General features: G+C 41.9%; 1 protein-coding gene and 1 pseudogene across 2 annotated transcripts in view; one reads left to right on the top strand and one right to left on the bottom strand.

Annotated features, from left to right (window-relative positions):
- The window catches only part of POU2F1 (POU class 2 homeobox 1), a 109,466-nt gene extending 98,896 nt beyond the window's left edge, over positions 1-10,570 (top strand). For both annotated transcript variants that reach the window (XM_069946184.1, XM_069946183.1), the window contains 4 exons: positions 2,142-2,253; positions 3,405-3,765; positions 6,007-6,095; positions 9,242-10,570. In XM_069946184.1, coding sequence (XP_069802285.1) covers positions 2,142-2,253; positions 3,405-3,765; positions 6,007-6,095; positions 9,242-9,546 — 867 coding nt within the window. In that variant the 3' untranslated portion in view covers positions 9,547-10,570. The remainder of the gene's footprint in view (positions 1-2,141; positions 2,254-3,404; positions 3,766-6,006; positions 6,096-9,241) is intronic.
- A 7,207-nt stretch (positions 10,571-17,777) lies between these two features.
- On the bottom strand, positions 17,778-17,953 carry LOC138768241 (U2 spliceosomal RNA; annotated as a pseudogene).
- Positions 17,954-18,953: the final 1,000 nt, after the last annotated feature.

Here is an 18,953-nt window from a genome sequence, read left to right as displayed (position 1 = left end):
ATATGTTAATGGGATCGGGTGGGGTTGTAAGTAAGGCAATAAAGTGTAATGAATGATGTATCTTGCGTGTATTTGCTGCATTTATACGGAACGATTATCGTTTGAATTTTCGCAATAATGTTCGCATTTGAGCGATAATTGTTCCGTGTAAACACAGCAAACGATTAAGCGGCAAGGGAGAAATCGTTCATTTTGATCTTTCAACATGTTCTCAAATCATCGTTCACTAAAAATTTGCAGATCGCTTTGTGTAAACAGTCTTTATCAGGAGTCAGTATAAATACCTGCAGGCTCTTCAGCCAGGGTAATTGAGCAGCGGCAGAGAGCAGGTGATTGTGGTCATGGTGTAAGTGAACGTCTCACCCTGCTGCACAAACGCTATAATGGTGGTGGCTGTGTCAGGTGTGCCCCCCCCCCCCCCTCCCCCTCCCCCTCCTCCGTCCACCTGCTCCTTATATAAGGTCAGAGAGGGCCTCCTCTCTGACCTGCACGCGTATATAAGGTATAACTAGGACTGCGGAGGTTTAGCAGCAGATGTTGAGGCCTCTTACATTTCCCTGTAAGGAGGTTTATGTTTTGCTTATAGGGGCATGTACTGTATGGGAATATTTCCTCACCCCCAGACACCCCAACAATCCAATTGTGTAACAGCTGAAGAGCCACAGGTTGACAATTAATGCATTTACCTAATGTACGTGACACCTGAGATCTTATGGGATTGTAAGTTTAATGGTCCCTTTACACAGACAGATTTCATCTGACAGATTATTGAAGCCAAAGCCAGGAACAGACTATAAACAGAGAACAGGTCATAAAGGAAAGACTGAGATTTCTGCTCTTCTCACATCCATTCCTGGCTTTGGCCTCAATAATCTGTCAGATAAATATGCCTGTGTAAAGGCAGCCATAGGAATATGAGAAGACACCAAGTCCAACCGGAGACGGCTGACTACATAGATGAAGTAGATTAATGCTGCGTTTACACAAAACGATTATCATTCGAATTTTCGCAATAACTATCGCATTTTAGCGATAATCAGCTTGTGTAAACACAGTGAATAAATCAATGATGAGCGAGAAATCGTTTATTTTGATCTTTCAACATGTTCTTAAATTGTCGTTGTGGTCGTTCGCTAAAAATTCACAGATTGCTTCGTGTTAACAGTCTTTCACCGATTCACCTTATGTGTGAGATAGGCTTAAGCAATCTAAAAACGATCGCAATAACTATTTTCGCTGGGGGCCATTTGCCATTTGAGTTTTATAAAATATATAAATATATATATATATATATATATATATATATATATATATATATATATTCAGAAAATGACAATTCAGAAAATGACAATTAAATATTGTGAAACAAAAAAAAAAAGTGCCTCCGATGTGACGCTGAGCCACCACATACATGCCTTCCTCCCTCCCTCACCTCTCTCTTGACTTAAAGGGGTTATGCAGCGCTACAAAAACATGGCCCCTTTTTCCCCACTTTTGTCTCCAGGTCAGGTGTGGTTTGCAAGTAAGCTCCATTTACTTCAATGGAACTGAGTTTTAAACTCCACCCAATCTGCAGACAAGAGTGGTTCAAAAGGGGTCATGTTTTTGTAGCGCTGGATAACCCCTTAAATTGATGTACAGGGCTGGAAGCTCAGGGAGGGTGTGGGTGGGAGGAGGCGTGCATGCTGTGGCTCAGCCTCTCTTCTGAGGCACTTCAGCTTCTAAGGAAAAATGCAAATGGCCACCAGCAAAGGGAAAGGCATCATTTGTTTTATCTCCCCTATCACCTGCCATCTGTCTGTCTTTACCTGGTACCGACCTGACAGATTTTCCTTAAAAAATAAATTCTGTTAAAATACTTTCAGTCTTCCATTACTTATTAGCTGCTGTATGTCCTGCAGGAAGTGGTGTATTCTTTCCAGTCTGACACATTGCTCTCTGCTGTCACCTCTGTCCATGTCAGGAACTGTCCAGAGCAGCATCAAATCCCCATAGAAAACAGGTGGCAGCAGAGAGCATTGTGTCAGATTGCTTCAGTCATCGTGAGAAGAATTATGTCAACTAATGGTAACAAATTAGAACAATGAAGATTTGATTGCATTGTCCTCAGGAATATAACCATTTTCTCGTTTCTTTTATAGGTGGCCTCTACACCGAGCCTTGTGACAAGCAGCGCAGCCACCACCTTAACTGTAAACCCTGTGCTGCCATTAACCAGTGCCACTGCAGCCGTGACCAGCTTCTCTGCCACAGGTGAGCTCACACACAGAGTGCAGATTATATTGGAGTATCAGACAAGAGATGTCACTGTGTACATACATTACTGATCCTGAGTTCCATCCTGTATTATACTCCAGAGCTGCACTCACTATTCTGCTAGTGGGGTCACTGAGTACATACATTACATTACTGATCCAGAGTTACATCCTGTATTATACTCCAGAGCTGCACTCACTATTCTGCTGGTGGGGTCACTGTGTACATACATTACTGATCCTGAGTTACATCCTGTATTATACTCCAGAGCTGCGCTCACTATTCTGCTACTGGGGTCACTGAGTACATACATTACATTACTGATCCTGAGTTCCATCCTGTATTATACTCCAGAGCTGCACTCACTATTCTGCTGGTGGGGTCACTGTGTACATACATTACTGATCCTGAGTTACATCTTGTATTATACTCCAGAGCAGCACTCACTATTCTGATGGTGAGGTCACTGTGTACATACATTACATTACTGATCCTGAGTTACATCCTGTATTATACTCCAGAGCTGCACTCACTATTCTGCTGGTGAGGTCACGGTGTACATACAGGATGTAACTCAGGATCAGTGCAGGATCAGTAATGTAATGTATTATACTCCAGAGCTGCACTCACTATTCTGCTGGTGGGGTCACTGTGTACATACATTACTGATCCTGAGTTACATCCTGTATTATACTCCAGAGCTGCACTCACTATTCTGCTGGTGGGGTCACTGTGTACATACATTACTGATCCTGAGTTACATCCTGTATTATACTCCAGAGCTGCACTCACTATTCTGCTGGTGGGGTCACTGTGTACATACATTACTGATCCTGAGTTACATCCTGTATTATACTCCAGAGCTGCGCTCACTATTCTGACGGTGGGGTCACTGTGTACATACAGGATGTAACTCAGGATCAGTAATGTATGTACACAGTGACCCCACCGGCAGAATAGTGAGCGCAGCTCTGGAGTATAATACAGGATGTAACTCAGGATTAGTAATGTATTATACTCCAGAGCTGCGCTCACTATTCTGCCGGTGGGGTCACTATGTACATCTGGCCATGTTGTATCCTCTCATGATTTTGGTCGTATTTTCTGTGTATACAATTTAATAAATTATTTTTTTTATCGATTTAAAGGCACAACAGGAACACCCACAGCCAACACAGCAACCGTGATATCTACTGCGCCCCCCGTGTCCTCTGTCCTGGCGTCCCCGTCTCTGAGCCCCTCCCCATCCGCCTCTGCCGGAACTACAGAAGTGTCCAGCGCTAGCGAAACCGGTACAACGCACACCGCCCCCACCCCTGCCCCCATCTCCTCCATCACCTCCGCCATGACTTCTGGCCAAGTGGTGGTGACGACATCCGGACTCCACACTGCAGCCGCCACAGCACTACAAGGAGCAGCACAGCTACCTGCCAACGCAAGCCTCGCTGCCATGGCCGCTGCCGCCGGACTCAACCCTGGCCTGATGGCATCTTCACAGTTTGCTGCTGGGTAAGAGGGTGTATATGACATTCTTGTATCAGCAGAACTGTGTGAGCTCTGGGTTTCTGCAGGATGGCTTGTAGCTTTGAGGCCAGAACTAAACAGGGATTTCTTGTCATCTTGAGACCCAAAAGTATCCGCGACGTGACCCCACAGTGACAAAAACCTATCCGTCTCTGCTGGTCTGTATTGTGACTGCAGTGTCATGAGCGTGACACAACTCTCCGGTCATACAGCGCTAACATGTCAGCGGATAGGCAATCTACCCATGAAGACTGCCTCTTCCCTTGAGGCCAATTATATATATATATATATATATATATATATATATATATATATATATATATATATATATATATATATATATATATAATGTGTGTACACACACACTATATATGTGCACAAACAAATAGATAATATAACTATATATATTTCTCTCTCCATCTATACACACACACATATATACATATACACACACATATATATATATATATATGTGTGTGTGTGTATATGTATATGTGTGTGTGTGTGTGTGTGTGTGTATAGATGGAGAGAGAAATATATATAGTTATATTATCTATTTGTTTGTGCACATATATAGTGTGTGTGTGTACACACATTATATATATATATATATTATATATATATATATATATATATTATATATATATATATATATTATATATATATATATATATATATAATATATATATATATATATATATATATATATATATATATATATATATATATATAATATACATATATATATATATATATAATATACATACACACAAACATTATATGTGAATAACCAATGCTAGTGGCCATGCTACAGGTATAACCCCAGTAATAGTGGCGTGCCTGCACTGGTTGGCTGTCTAGTAGTGGTTCTCTGCAGTACATTGTGTCCTGTGCTGCTGTGTACCAGGATGAGCTGCTCCTTTGGGCACCAGGTGAGGGCGGCTTCATGTTATATTTCTGGGCCCCTTTGTGATCTGTACAGGACCCTGAAAACACTCCAGTCCTCTACATAGAAAGGGATTTGTAGTCTCCAGTCACCCTTTCTGACTGTTGTATGTAAGGACTTGCTTTATCTATATAAGTTATCAGATTTTTTTTCTTTAAATCGTAATTTTTTTTCTTATTTTGGGATGATATTTTGGGGGCTTCAGAACCAATTACCTGTTTTCTCAACATACAATGGTCGTCCTGGAACCAATTAATATTGTATGTTGAGGGACCACTGTGTATAGTATATATATCTGGCTATTCCTGTGTTTTGAGACTGACAACTGAGACTCCACGGACCCCTGTGTGTGTGTGTGTGTGATATATATAATAATTATAGAGAGAGATAGATAGACACACACAAAGTAAGGGTCCGTGGAGCCTCAGTTACGAGTCTTAAAAGACTGGAATAGCCAGATCTCTCTACTGGGAGGCACCCCTTGGCAACGGGCTTCCTTCTCTGGAGAGAGGGATAACACCAAACCACCCTGATACGTAGTCCCTCAGGTCCTCACTCTGTTGCGAGCATTGGGACCTAAATAGGGAAACACCAGGGTGGCACATACACATATATAAATTTATATATTGTGTGTAGGTATATGCATGCATGCGTGTGTGTGTGTGTGTGTATATATGTATATGTATATATATATATATATATATATATATATATATATATATATATATATATATATATATTAATATAGTGTGTGTGCATAGATAATATAATTATTTTATTTGTTCCTCTGTGTTCTCCTTTTATATGTATGTATATGTATGCGTATGTTTGTGTAGATAGATAATAATTACATATATTTCATTGTGTTGTTCTCTTTTTATATTTGCTTGCTTTTATAACATTTATTTACCTTTTTTACTATTTTTTTTTTTACTTTTTTTTTCCCTCTAATTCTTTGAGTTTCCAGCTGCCATGACACCCCTACAACACTCTTTGAAAGGCTGTCAGGGCATGGTGGGAGTTGTAGTTCTACAACAGCTGGAGAGCCCCATGTTGGGGAGCGCTGGGCTCAGACAATAGGTGGCATCTGTCTGACCTCAGGGTGACTCTGTGAGCATACAGCATCTGCTCTGTGTCATACGTATTACGGGCATATAACATGCTGCGGCACGCTCCCTTTGTGCGGCTCCTCTCGGCTGCCGTGTATGAGGATCGGGGAGTTTTTGTATTGTCCTTCTGTATGTATGACTGATGTGGTTTTGTGTCTCTTTTGTCCACAGAGGAGCCTTATTCAGTCTCAACCCGGGGACGTTGGGCAGCGCCATCAGCCCTGCTCTGATGAGTAACAGCACGCTGGCAACAATACAAGGTCAGTCGGGCAACAAGGATCCTGTGATCCTGAAGAAGTGTTTCTCTATGAATGTAGATGAATAGATGGGATTAGGCGGAGAGGAGGCCGCACCCATCGTACGCTAACCTGTCTGCCAGTACACAGTGCCGCTTCATATCTCCCCCATTGGGTTGCCATGAAAGGACCATTCACTCTTTCCATATCCCTTCAGAACAGAGCGGCCACAGCTGAATGATTTGTAACAGACTGGTTGCTATGGAGACGGATTTAAAGGGGCAACATTTAAAATTCAAAATCAGAATGTTCTTCCTAACCGACGCGACTTTCCGTCAGACACTGCACATTCATTACATCTGGGCCAAAACTGGGCGCTGCTTACATTCTTATTAAAGGTTTATGGTGTCCTATCTCAGAGTGGCGTATATTAGTGACAGAGAAGCTGAACAGAATGATGTATCACTTACATTGTTCTGTGCACCTGATCCAGAGATCTGCTCCTGAATAGCATGGACAATAAGTAGTCCTCTCCATTATGTGCATGAGCCCAGTAGTCCTAGATATTCATGAGGAGCAGAAAATTCCACCCACCAGCGGCTGATTGGCTGTTATCTATCCATGCTGTGTATAGGCAGTCACCTGTCAATCAACAGCTGGAGGGTGGGGGGAGGGGTGTGGCAAGAATCCTATTCTCCTGCATATTAGGAGAACTGCTGAGCAGAATGATGTCAGTAATACACTGATCTGTCCAGCATTTGTCACTAGTTTATGCTGCTCTCATTTAGGACAGCATAAATCTAGTGACAGGTTCACTTTTAAATCTTTATAGCAGTCAGATCTTACTTATCCAGAGCGATTGAATCTCCTGCTGAGACCTAGAGCTAAAACCTACAACTCTAACAGCTGTCACTATAGGAGCTGCCGCATAACCCCATAATAAGTCCGTTCGCATAGAGCCACTGCCGGCAGCTACCATTTTATTATTAACATAATACAGGTTGAGCGCCATAAACCTGGCACTGCCAGAATAGGGTCCTCGAGGCTAGACTGTCCTGTTTATAATAGGGATTACCATCAATTTACATATGGGACATGCAGAAAAGGGTAAGGTTAATAAAAAGTAAAGAGGAAAAATAAAGAATAAAAAGTAAAAAAAATGGATAAAATAATGTGGGTAGGGGGATATTTTAAGCTGTTTCACTAAAAATGTCTTCTCGTAAGAGCCCACAGATATATTACCAGTTATAGATATAGAAGCTGATACGTACTGGAAGGCTGGAGAAAATACACCCCTTCCTGCAGGACATACAGCAGCTGATAAGTACTGGAAGGCTGGAGAGAATAGACCCCTTCCTGCAGGACATACAGCAGCTGATAAGTACTGGGAGGCTGGAGAGAATAGACCCCTTCCTGCAGGACATACAGCAGCTGATAAGTACTGGAAGGCTGGAGAGAATACACCCCTTCCTGCAGGACATACAGTAGCTGATAAGTACTGGAAGACTGGAGATTTTTAAATAGCAGTCATGTACAAATCTATAGAACTTTTTGATGCCAGCTAATCTGCAAAACTTTTTTCATCAGAGTGCCCCTTTAAACACTGTATATCCCAAATAAGTCATTCTCACACTTTCTATTGATCAAAGTTAAAGTGTCCCGGTCATTTAAAATATTTTGGCAGAAATCAATAGATGATAAGAAACTGGTAATAGGTTTTATAAGGGGGGAAAAAAAATCTTCTTTCTGTGCTCAAAAATCTGGTTTCCAGCCTCTGTGAGAGAAGATTGCAGGATGCTGTGCTGTGCAGGGCTGCCTTTTCTCCTCTCCGTGCTCACTCATCCCCCTCAGCCCCTCCATAGACTATAATGGACACAGATAATTGGAGGGGGGGGGGGTACTATTTATTTACTATTACTATTTATTGATTTCTGCTAAGTGACATTTAAAGAGTCACTGTCGTATTTTTTTTGTTTTCAGAAATCAATAGTCCAGGCGATTTTAAGAAACTTTGTAATTGGGTTTATTAGCCAAATCTGCCATTATCTGCATGTAAAAAGCCTTTTCCCAGGTCCCCCCCTCCTTCCTCTTTTTCATCCACTCTGAAAAATCTGAAAATTGTGACTTGTTGCAGGAGACGTCCCCTGTCTGTTCTATGGAGAGGGGAGGGGGGAGGAGGAAGGAGGGAGTTAGCCGGCAGCAGAAAGCAGATAACAGAGGATTACAGGCACGGAGCTGGGTGACAGCTGTAATCCGAGCTCAGACAGGTCACTGGTGATGGTCAGTAGAGATAACGGGTGAGGGATTTGTAGATTAACTCTTTGTTGTCCTGTTTTGGTCTTTTCTTTAGCTCTCTCCATAGGAGAACAATGAAGACAGGGGAAGAGCTTCAAACTGCTTTTTCATGATAAAAATGCATTTTCCGGATAATAAACCCAATTACAAAGTTTCTTAAAATCGCCTGGACTATTGATTTCTGCAAAAAAAAATTTCACGACAGTGACACTTTAAGTGCCTGTAAACTTCAAGTCAGGGGGACAAAATCTGGAGAACAGTGAGGTCAGAGACGTGCTGGCCATTTACTGATGAAATCTGCATAATCTCAGCCCTTATGGTCGGCGACCACTGGACGGCTGCTGGTTTCCATTATTAGGCTGTGCACACATTTAGTTGCTGTGGATTGTCCTGTCTTCAATGTCTCTATAGAGAATTGACGTGCTGGACGTGCTGCAGATGGTAAACTCCACCAGGCAGGATACTGTCAGTCTGGAGAATTACCGCAGCTCATAATGTGCATGAAATATCTGCATCGAACCCTGAGGAACTGAACCTTACGTGGATTTGCTGCAGATTCTGCCCTTACTGCGCCCCTCCACCCTCCCTGCGCCCCTCACCCTCCCTGCGCCCCTCACCTGCGCCCCCCTCACCCTCCCTGCACCCCCCTCACCCTCCCTGCACCCCCCTCACCCTCCCTGCGCCCCTCCCACCCCTCCCTGCGCTCCTCTCACCCCTCCCTGCGCCCCCCTCACCCTCCCTGCGCCCCCCTCACCCTCCCTGCGCCCCCCTCACCTCTCCCTGCGCCCCCCTCACCTCTCCCTGCGCCCCCCTCACCTCTCCCTGCACCCTCCCACTGCCTGTGCCCGCTAACCAGATTTTATATTGTTTTCTAGCTTTGGCATCTGGTGGATCTCTTCCAATAACATCGCTGGATGCTTCTGGAAACTTGGTATTTGCCAACGCAGGGGGAACTCCTAACATAGTGACTGCACCCTTGTTCCTCAACCCTCAGAACCTCTCTCTGCTCACCAGCAGCCCGGTCAGTTTGGTCTCCGCAGCCTCCGGAGGGGCAGCAACACCCATCACAAGCCTTCATGCTGCCACCTCCACCATCGACTCCATCCAAAACTCTCTCTTCACAGTGGCCACTGCCAGCGGACCAGCTTCCACCACCACTTCAGGCTCCAAAGCACAGTGAGCCCAGGAAAAGAGATCACTCCCCCGCTTACTGATCGACTTAACCACAAGGGTAACGCCGCAGCGCACTCGCTCTCCCTCTCTCGGACGGCACGGGAGAACTCCGAACGTTACAAAAAATTCAAAGGAGAGAGGGTAGCGGGGGGGGAGTCAAGAACAAATAACAGATGGACATTTTGCTTAATTTTATAATAAACAATCTCTCTTCAGGAGAACCACTGATCAGAGAACTTTCTAACCAAAAATGTAAAAAAAAGAAATGGAAAAAAAATGACAAAAAAAAATTTACAAACGGTTAAAAAGAAAAAAAAAATTGCAGAAAAGTGAAAGGACTACTTATCATTTCCAGCAGTCTCATGGACGAGTGAGGTTGGTTGTTTAAAGAAGAAAAAACGAAAAAATCTGCTATTGGAAGGGGAATTTGCTTTAGTCGGAATCTACTTTTTATTATTATTTTTTGTAATTATCATTTTGTATCGGTCTGTTGTACAGACCTTTATGTCATGCAAGGTGTTTATAGTCATATCAAAATGTTGGGGGTTCCTTTTCGTAACTGGTACAGTTTAGGCAGGCCTGTATTACTGATGTTTTTTGGGGGGAGTTCCCTGATTTTTTTTTTTTTTTGTTGGTAACTTGGTCCCTGATTTTCTAGGTAGTGGGGTCCCCTTGGACGTACAGACATTCAGATTGGTCCTGGTGGACTCATTTTATTTAATGGCAGCAATATGGCTACATGTACAGGACTCGATCACCGGTGACCGCGCCCCGGAGCTGGACAGATCTAGTGACAACGGGAAGCGATGGTTTTATTCTTCAGAGATCAGTGTTGGTCGTCAATCGCGACGGCAAAATGATGTGGATGGCTTATTATGTCTCAGCCATTGAAATCGGCAGGCGACTCTTATTGCCTGAACTCCACCCTCCTGCAACTTTTACTGTTAACAGAGCTATATTATCATAGTGCTATATGATATTTTTATTGGGTGTTTTTCAGAGTTCTACGTTTGTAGGCTGTATGTGACATTGATTGTCGGGATGTAGCAGAGCTCTCTGAGTACGTCATTGGTCCCTATGATGGGGATTGTGGCCCTCCGGTTGTTGCAGAACTACACCTCCCATCATGTCCTGAAAGCCTTCTGATGTCAGGGTATGATGGGAGGTGTAGTTTTGCCACAGCTACAGGTTTGGGAACACAGTTCTATGTGATTCTCCACCATATACAGCCTATAAAAATGTTACAAGCCTGAAATGACAAACTCAGCTTTGTTATACAGTTAAAGTTGCAGGCCTAGTCGGAGCTAGTAAAAAGCGAACAGGAAACGCTAGAAACCTCCGTCATATATGATGTGTGCAAAGTGTTTAACCCATTGTCATTGGTGTTACCTGAAATCCGGTCAGCGCAAATAGCTGTGCTCAGGGTGACAAGGCCCCCATCTCCCCCATTATATTCTCTGGTCTCGTGGCCTTTTCTAGTACACTACAGAAGTCAGACTTGGGAATGGTAAAACGTTCCCTTTGTTGCAGAGAATGATGGGAGTTTTATTTGAAGCAGCAGCTGAAGCGACAAAGGTTGTGGGCTCATTGTGTTGGGCTTTGTTGTCCCGCGGATGGGGGGGGGGGGTCGGAGAGGAGTTGAGCCTCTTTGCACACATCATAAGGGCCCGGTGTCCGGGTGATTGAGCTCGCTCAGCAGAAACGTCAATAAGTTACAATCTGGGGACCAGGTGCTTGCAGCGTGCGTGGGGCAAGCGTCCGTCTGCCGCTTTGAAAGTCTGGAAGGCGTCCGGATTTCTGTCTGTCCTTTTTATTATTTTTATGTGTTTCCCTTCTTTTGATTTACTGATCTAAGAAAACCAAAAATGTAGAATGAATGATAACGCAGACTGGACAGTTCACACTACGCCTTTCGGCAGGGTCGTCTTCTGCCCGTTTTCCAGCCACGTTACCGTAGATGATGCTACACGGCGGAGGCCACGTCCAGCCGCGTCCCCTTCTGTGTAGAGGACGTCCCCGTGGACTCCCGGTGCACTAAGTTGTTGGGAAAATCCTGAAAAGGGCAGAAAACTTCCCTCAACTCTTTTTATTTTTTTTTGCCTGTCATTCCTAACATATAGCAATTCTCCATCTCTAACGTGACTAGTGAACTGCGAGCAGTCAACTAACCCGTTTCATTCACCCGTGTGTGTGTATGTATGTTTTTTTTGTATTAATTTTTTTAAGTTGTTATAAATATATTTTAACCCCTCCAATGCTGGAGACAAGCCAAGCACGTCGCCTCGGTCGGGTCGTGTGTCGCTTTGCCTCTTTTTGCAATAGAGGACGGTTAACCAAGCTTGAACCAAAGTCAATTTCTAGCAAGCTGCTGTACTAATGGACTAGTTCAGACGCAGTGAGTGACAAGATAGATGCTACTGACAATTTATTTCAGTTTGTTTTTTCTTGGTGGGGGTTTTAATTTTATATATAAATGTTGCTGCTTTTGGTAATTTTTTTTTTTTTTCCTTTTTGTTCTCATTCATTTTTTTTAATTAATGTTTAAGGCAAACTCTAATTTTATGGGGTTTTTCATGTGTATATACTAGAATTTTAGAGTCCTTTTTGACCACCTCGTCCACCCTCCCTCCTTCCTAAACATTCTTGTAATCCCCACTGGTAACATTATCAGGATAGACCTGGTAAAATGAGAAGCTCCTCAATTCATAAACCATTGCTGCCGAGGGGACCACCATGGCCCTCTGCCAGGACCCCTGTACTACAGAGAGTTTTAGACATTCTCCTAAACCTTGGTCACCCAGTGGCGGCCATGATGTCCAACCAAGGCCTCTGTAAGAAGATAATCGCAGCATGACGGAAATTCAGAACTTCACCTGAACCTTGGTTACTGAAGGACCATCATGGTCTCCAACCAGGTCCACTTTTAATACAAATTCACCACAGAATGATTGCGTCTGCAGACAGGTGTCTTGTAGATCCTTGGGACCCTGAGAAGAAGAAAAGATTGGCCAACAACTATCACACATCCTCATTTCTTCATCGTCCATCCTCACCATACCACCATCAGTCATTCTAAACCAAAGGATAATGATGCCCCATGTCAATCCACCACGCGGTAGGACTTTGGACTTGTAAAATGGGCATCCTCAAAATGGTATCCCAACAAACAACGCTGCCATCTTGGGGCTGTCAAAAACTAAAAAGCTTTAATTCCGATGACTTGAGCTCTTGTTTTAAAGGCTTCTCTGAAGCCTAATGCACTGTCACTGACTAGAGTCATCCATCACCAGCTCGCGAGAAACTTGCGAGACACTTAACCCATCAAACACCATATAGCCAGATACTCAAACAAAAAGTTTCTGAAATCTAAGGTTGTTCCAGTGGGGATTACATTACCCCCCATCCCCAAAAACCAAAACCACCTCCGTAGTCCATCGTATTTAAGTTATTCCCTTCCACGTCCTTCTCTTTTTGTTCTCATGGCAGCTCCTGCATTGTCCAGACTAGTTTCTGGCCTCCTAATAAAGAAAAAATATACCTCAACTCATCTCGACTTTAACAAAGATGGGCTCAGAAAATTCTGGAGAAAAAATTCTAATAATGTAATTCTCAGATCTAATTTAATGTGTGGTTTTCTCTCTCTTCCCATTTTGCATTGGGTTTTGTGTTTTTATTTAATTTTTTTTACAGAATATATACAAGTGGTCTCGGTTGGGTTTAAGGGAACCAGAATTGTGACATAGGAGGATATATTTTATACAGATGTTTTGCCAAAGCTTTGTCCGATCCAGCCGTCAGCTCTGTGCAATGCAATGCTCTTATTAAGGCGATAAGGGTGTCTGGTGTTGTTCAGGAGAACAGATGAGCTTCTCCCCCCTCCCATCCTGACACTTCCCTTTTTATATATCTTGGACCCACCTATTTCTTAGAATAGGGTTCTGATAGAAGTTTTTGTTATTTGTAACAGAACTTATAGTGGAAAGTATAGGTGATGCATTGTACAGTCTAACTGGGAGGGCAAAAACTGATAGAGGTTCCTTATTATTTTTTCTAACCCCCGTGTATTGTCCTAGGATAAAACGTGGAGTTGATAGGGATGGAAAGACTTGTGTAATAGTACAGCTACTAAGCCTATCTTTACCAAAAAATACTACAAAATATTGAAGGGAAGTGAACCCAGTTCTCCTCATTGCACCTGACCTATATGTCGCCAAGAATCCAAATACTGTGAGATACAGAGTCCAACTTTGGGCTGGTGTTTGTATTGTGTTTGTGTTGTGAGTGTGTAATGTATACGTCTGGAGGTACGGAGGTGACGTGTCTCTCTAGACCACGCGTCTATGTGCCGACCCTCGGCCAGTGTCGGGTCTCGCTCTGCCGCTAGAGGCAAAGACTTTCAGAATGGCCAGTTGTGAATATGTTAGGGGCTTATATATAACCAAAAAATAAAGTGACCACTTGTCGGTGGGTAGAACTGGTATCGGAGGGTTTGGTAGATGACGATTGCCTCAATACACTGAAATACTGCAAAGATGTGTGCAAGTCAGAGTCTTTATATCCTAATTGTGTAGTTTCCAAACCTTCAATATTTCCTTCAGGAACTGCAATTCCAAAGATTGTGTAATTATTTCCTGTGCGTAATGTCTTTTTTTTTTTTTTTCTTTAACTTTTTTAATTTTCTTTTTCATATTCTTTTAAATATTGTGGTGTCTGTTGCTCTTGGTATAAAAAACAAAAATCGCTTAAGACCAAATCTCAAATTGTGGGGCTACCTGACAACTGAAGCTATAGATATATATAGAGGTTTTTTATTTTGCTGCATGAAATAATTTTTCTTAAACTAAGAAACACTCCAACAGCCTTTTTTTTTTTTTTTTTGTTCTTTTTTCAATATAGAAATATTTATTGAGTAAGAGTCCGAGAGAGAGAGAGAGACGGGGGGGACCTGTGTCCAGTACTTGAGTCTTGGTTGGCACATAACATTTGGTTGGCAGTTTACCGTCGGCAGCAATATATTAGCCAGAAAATGACCATTGAGACTGATTTAGAAAGCAAATTTTTGAACATTTCGTTTAATTTTTTTTTTTTATTCACGTAAAAAGCTTTATGAATATGTTTGCTTTGCAAACATACTGTAAGTGGTATTACTTCATGTCTGATGATGATGAAAGAGCTGAATACTTGTGTGTGAATTCTAATAAATTCTCAACATCTACAGAGGAACTAAGAGGTTACGGGGAAACTTAGCGGCTGTAAAATGGGAAAAGAAGGAAAGGGAAAAAAAAATTACATGACCAAGTCGTCCTTTACACTTCCACTCTTTTTTTACCTTTGTTTTATATCTACTTATTTGTATTGATTTTAGTTTTCACTTTTTTTCATCATTTATCACAATCTAGAAATTTAGAAAAAAAACAAGGTAACATTATAATTATAAATTCACAATTTCTTTTTTCCTTTCCTTCCTTCCGTAGCAAAGCCTAGGCGGGTCCCTCTCCATTATAGGTCCAGGGGCTGTTGTATACCTCATTTTAGAACTTTGCGACTGAATTGTTTGCTTGAACTTTGTGAGAAACCCTACAGAGTTGCCATTTTTGTGCTATAAGTAAAATTGACCTTTTTTTGGGGGCTCATAGCAACATGTGACCGGTATGTTACAGGGGAGGCAACATCAGTCCTAAACATATTTCATGTTTTGAGAGAATCAGTACTTCAAGCTTTATCAATATAGGGGATGTGTACGATATGGCAGTGGAATTCTGTTGCCTTTTTTTCCCTACCTGATACATGACACACAAGATCGGCACAAGACATGTTGTGGTCCACTTAGTTACATTATATCGAGACTTGATGAAACCATTTGTTCTTTTTTTTTTTTTTTTTCCACTCACACTGGTTTATTTCTCAAGCTTAACCAAAAATACTCTAGTAAAAAAAAATGCAAACTTTTTTTTTTTTTTTTGGGAATGGACAATCTTGTCTAACATTGGTGGTTAGGAGTCACGAGAATGTAGCAATTCCCGTATCCCTCTGTTTTTCTTGCCGTGTCACTGTGCTGCTCTTAAAAGCCAGGGGGGTCGGTTTCTTTGTCTTGTTTTGCTAACTGTTTTTCAATTTTCCAGCCAAACCAAAGATTTCTCTATGATTGTATAAACTCAAAACAAACAAAAAACCAAAAAGAAAAACTGTTGGAAAGATAACTACGTTTTCAGTTCCGGGGCAACTTTTTGGAGACTCTTTGGACAAGGAAGACAAAGCACTAGGACTCTTGGTCAACCATAGATTGTTCCCTGCTTTGCCATTGGTATTGTCTGGCAAATCTCCTGGTACTTTGTCCTCCTGACGCCATGTTCTCCCGGCAGAATAACCCCCGCGAACTGAAGAATAAAGCAGGTACATTATGGCCGCTCTCATGGGGTTTGTTCAACCTTCCAGGGCTGAAGCGTCTTGGATCCCAAAAGAGCAATGCATATACCAAGGCTTCTCCATTCTGGTGGGTCTAACCCGTCATGGGCTGGGTGATGCTGACTAATACACGCTGAGGTGCACTTCTTTTTCAGAATTTTTTATGTTTTTTTTTTTTTTTTTTTTTTTTGTGTCTACCATTTGTCTTCTACGACTACTAGGAGTAACTTTCATTTGTCCTCTGATGCGAAAAAACAGGATGACATCTCGATCACAAAGCTTTGTTCTTTTTTCACATTTGCTTTCTTTCTCGGCACCATGTGCAACTATGCATTGTATTTCTCAATTTTCTTTGTGTGCTAGGCTACGTAGATGCCTGTGACTTTTTAAAGAAAAACAAAAAAACTTTTTTGGGGGGTTGGGATTGCAAATGAAGGAACTTTTTACATGGATGTTTTTATTCTCAGTTGACTAAGGGGTGTTTGGTCGTAGGGTCATACAAGCTCTATCCCAAAGCGAAATAAAAATCCAAATGTTAATAATATTAGCCTGATGCAGATACCAAAGATAATTTCTTTCCCGCAGAACCTTAGACTTGTGTATTAAGTACTATGACCCAGCACTTGCATTAGTCTAACCTCAGTAATTCCAAAGCTTAGATGTATATTTTGATATATTTCTGGGATATTAAAAAAAATGAAGAAAAAAAAAGAAAACAATAAAAAAACATAAAAAAGAAAAAAACAAAAAGTTGTTGTTGAATTCTCGTTTGTTTCAGTGTAATGCTCTTAAGAAGTCATAGCATGGAGATTAACTGACCGTCTTACTCTTAGTAGTTTGAGATAATAGTATTTTTGTATGTTTTGGGTGTGTCTGTGTATGTATTAACATAACAGTTTTCACTGCCTAGATGTTCATATTAAATGAAAAAATAAAAAAAAAATTATGGAAAGTTCTAAATGTGTACATAATTATTCAATAAGAAGAATGTCGTCTATGTACCCGCTTCTGGTTGCATTTTACACTGAATACAGTATCCACCTTTTTTTTCTTTTTTTTTTCTTCTAAAGAGACGGACGCTCTGGGGTTTGTTTGTTTTCCTCGTTTATTTATAGCCTGCCCATCAGACCGCAGGCCTTTAGATTTTAACACTAAATGTTTTTGTTACTTTCTTTGGGAGTTTTACAGATCGTCATTTATTTTGCTCTTTGTTAATACTAAACAAAAGAATTGTGTGGTCAGACACTAAGCGGTCAGGATGTACATAGCAGAACTGACCAAATTGTCATGTTCTATAGGGGAAGTATTATTTTATTTTTATTTTTTTAACTTTTTTACAAAAAACAATTGGGCAACTGTCTCTTTAAGAAAAAAATAATAATAAAGAACACCTAGTGTTTTTATACAGTAAACTGGCCACGGCTTAGTGGCCCAAAACCTTGGAAGATCACGTAGACCACAGTGAATCAGGATAAATGGTAGATTTTGTGTTACATGCATTTGTCTGCTGTAATTTTTTATATCTTAAACTTACTGTAACTGTACAGGTCATTTCTGTTGTAAACTTCATTAAACCATTTTTCAAGTGTTTTAACTTTGTGGAATTGTTTCTTGGTTTCTTCTTTCCTCATTTCAGAATGTAGGAAGAGGAGAAGCGATGGCATCAAAAGGGTTAAGAATGATTCAAACCTGTTCTTTTATTTCTAATCTGTTTCTATTTTGTGACTGTCACTTTTTTTTTTTTTTTTATATTCCTAGTACATTATTATGGGGCAGCCATCTCACAGAGCTTTTTTTTTTTTTCTTTTTTTTTTTTTTTTTTTTTTTTTTTTTTTTTGGTGCACTGAACCTGGAAGCTCGGCAATCACAGGTCAATACCTGGAGAGGACAGATCAAGCTCTTTTTCCATCTCCCTCTTCTAAAAATCCATTTAACATGTGATCCCCAGATAGGGGAAAGATCAGATAATAAACTGAACAGATACTACAGCCAAAAGGCTGAGAAGCGATGGCAGAGCTGTTTTAACAGCATTTAGTGACATCTTTATGGCAAGCACCATAAACATAATAATCCTCTCCAATCCCAATTCTTTGTATGGCCCAGTTTTGTAAGCATGCTCTGTGACCTGTGCAAAGGTCATTCTACAGGGAAGGGGAGGCTGAGCTGCTATATACTGGTGTCACCACTCTATAATGCGGTACAGATCTCTTTCCAGCAGCAGCCTCCTCGTCATCATCATTACAGACAGAACAGGAAGTATCAACTTTTAGGCTTAGTGGTAAGAATGGAAACTACAAGACTTTTAGGATTATTGTAAAATATAGTCTGTTTAAATCAAGTTTTTTTTCTTCAGTCATTTTATTATGACACTGTCCCTTTAACCCCTTAATGACCGCGGGCGTAGTCCCGAAGTCCGTGCCTTAACGTAAATGGACGCCCGCAGTTTAGCAGGCCGTCCTAGCTTGTCGGCACGGGGGGGTGGTTAACCCCCCCCCCCCCCCCCCCCCCCTGTGCTGACGATAGCCGCTATTGGCTGATCAATTCACCCGGAAAAAAATGGTGGTCGGTGCTGTCCGAGGACGGCACCGACCGCCATTACTGATAAAAGTAATGGTGGCCTGGTGCCACAGTCCCGATTGCCGTGACCGGTAGCTGAGGGGTCCAGAGCAGGTATTTAGGCCATGCTCACCGGATCCGGGGTCCCGATTGGCGTCTTCCGTGTCCGCGGCGTCCTCTTCGGCTATTTCCGGCGGTCCCCTTCGGCTTTTTTCGGGTCCCTCGTCGTCTAACTTCGGCTTTTTCCGGAATACTGCCCCCTAGCGGCTGTTAAGTGTATATTATACACTTATCAGTAGCTACAGGGTTGTTCAGCATGTAGAAAATGTTTGGTTTTTTTTCCCAAAAAATTTTTTTTTTAATTTTCCGCACCCTACCGCTGCTGAGTGCTGATCAGCATCGCACAAGTGCGCTGCTAACCAGCGATTCCTCCTTTTTGGCGTAGGGTGTTTT

The sequence above is a fragment of the Dendropsophus ebraccatus genome, chromosome 11 (genome assembly GCF_027789765.1).
Source record: "Dendropsophus ebraccatus isolate aDenEbr1 chromosome 11, aDenEbr1.pat, whole genome shotgun sequence".
Classification (NCBI taxonomy): domain Eukaryota; kingdom Metazoa; phylum Chordata; class Amphibia; order Anura; family Hylidae; genus Dendropsophus; species Dendropsophus ebraccatus.
Note: the sequence above shows the minus strand (reverse complement) of the source record. Positions and strands in the feature narration are given on the sequence as shown.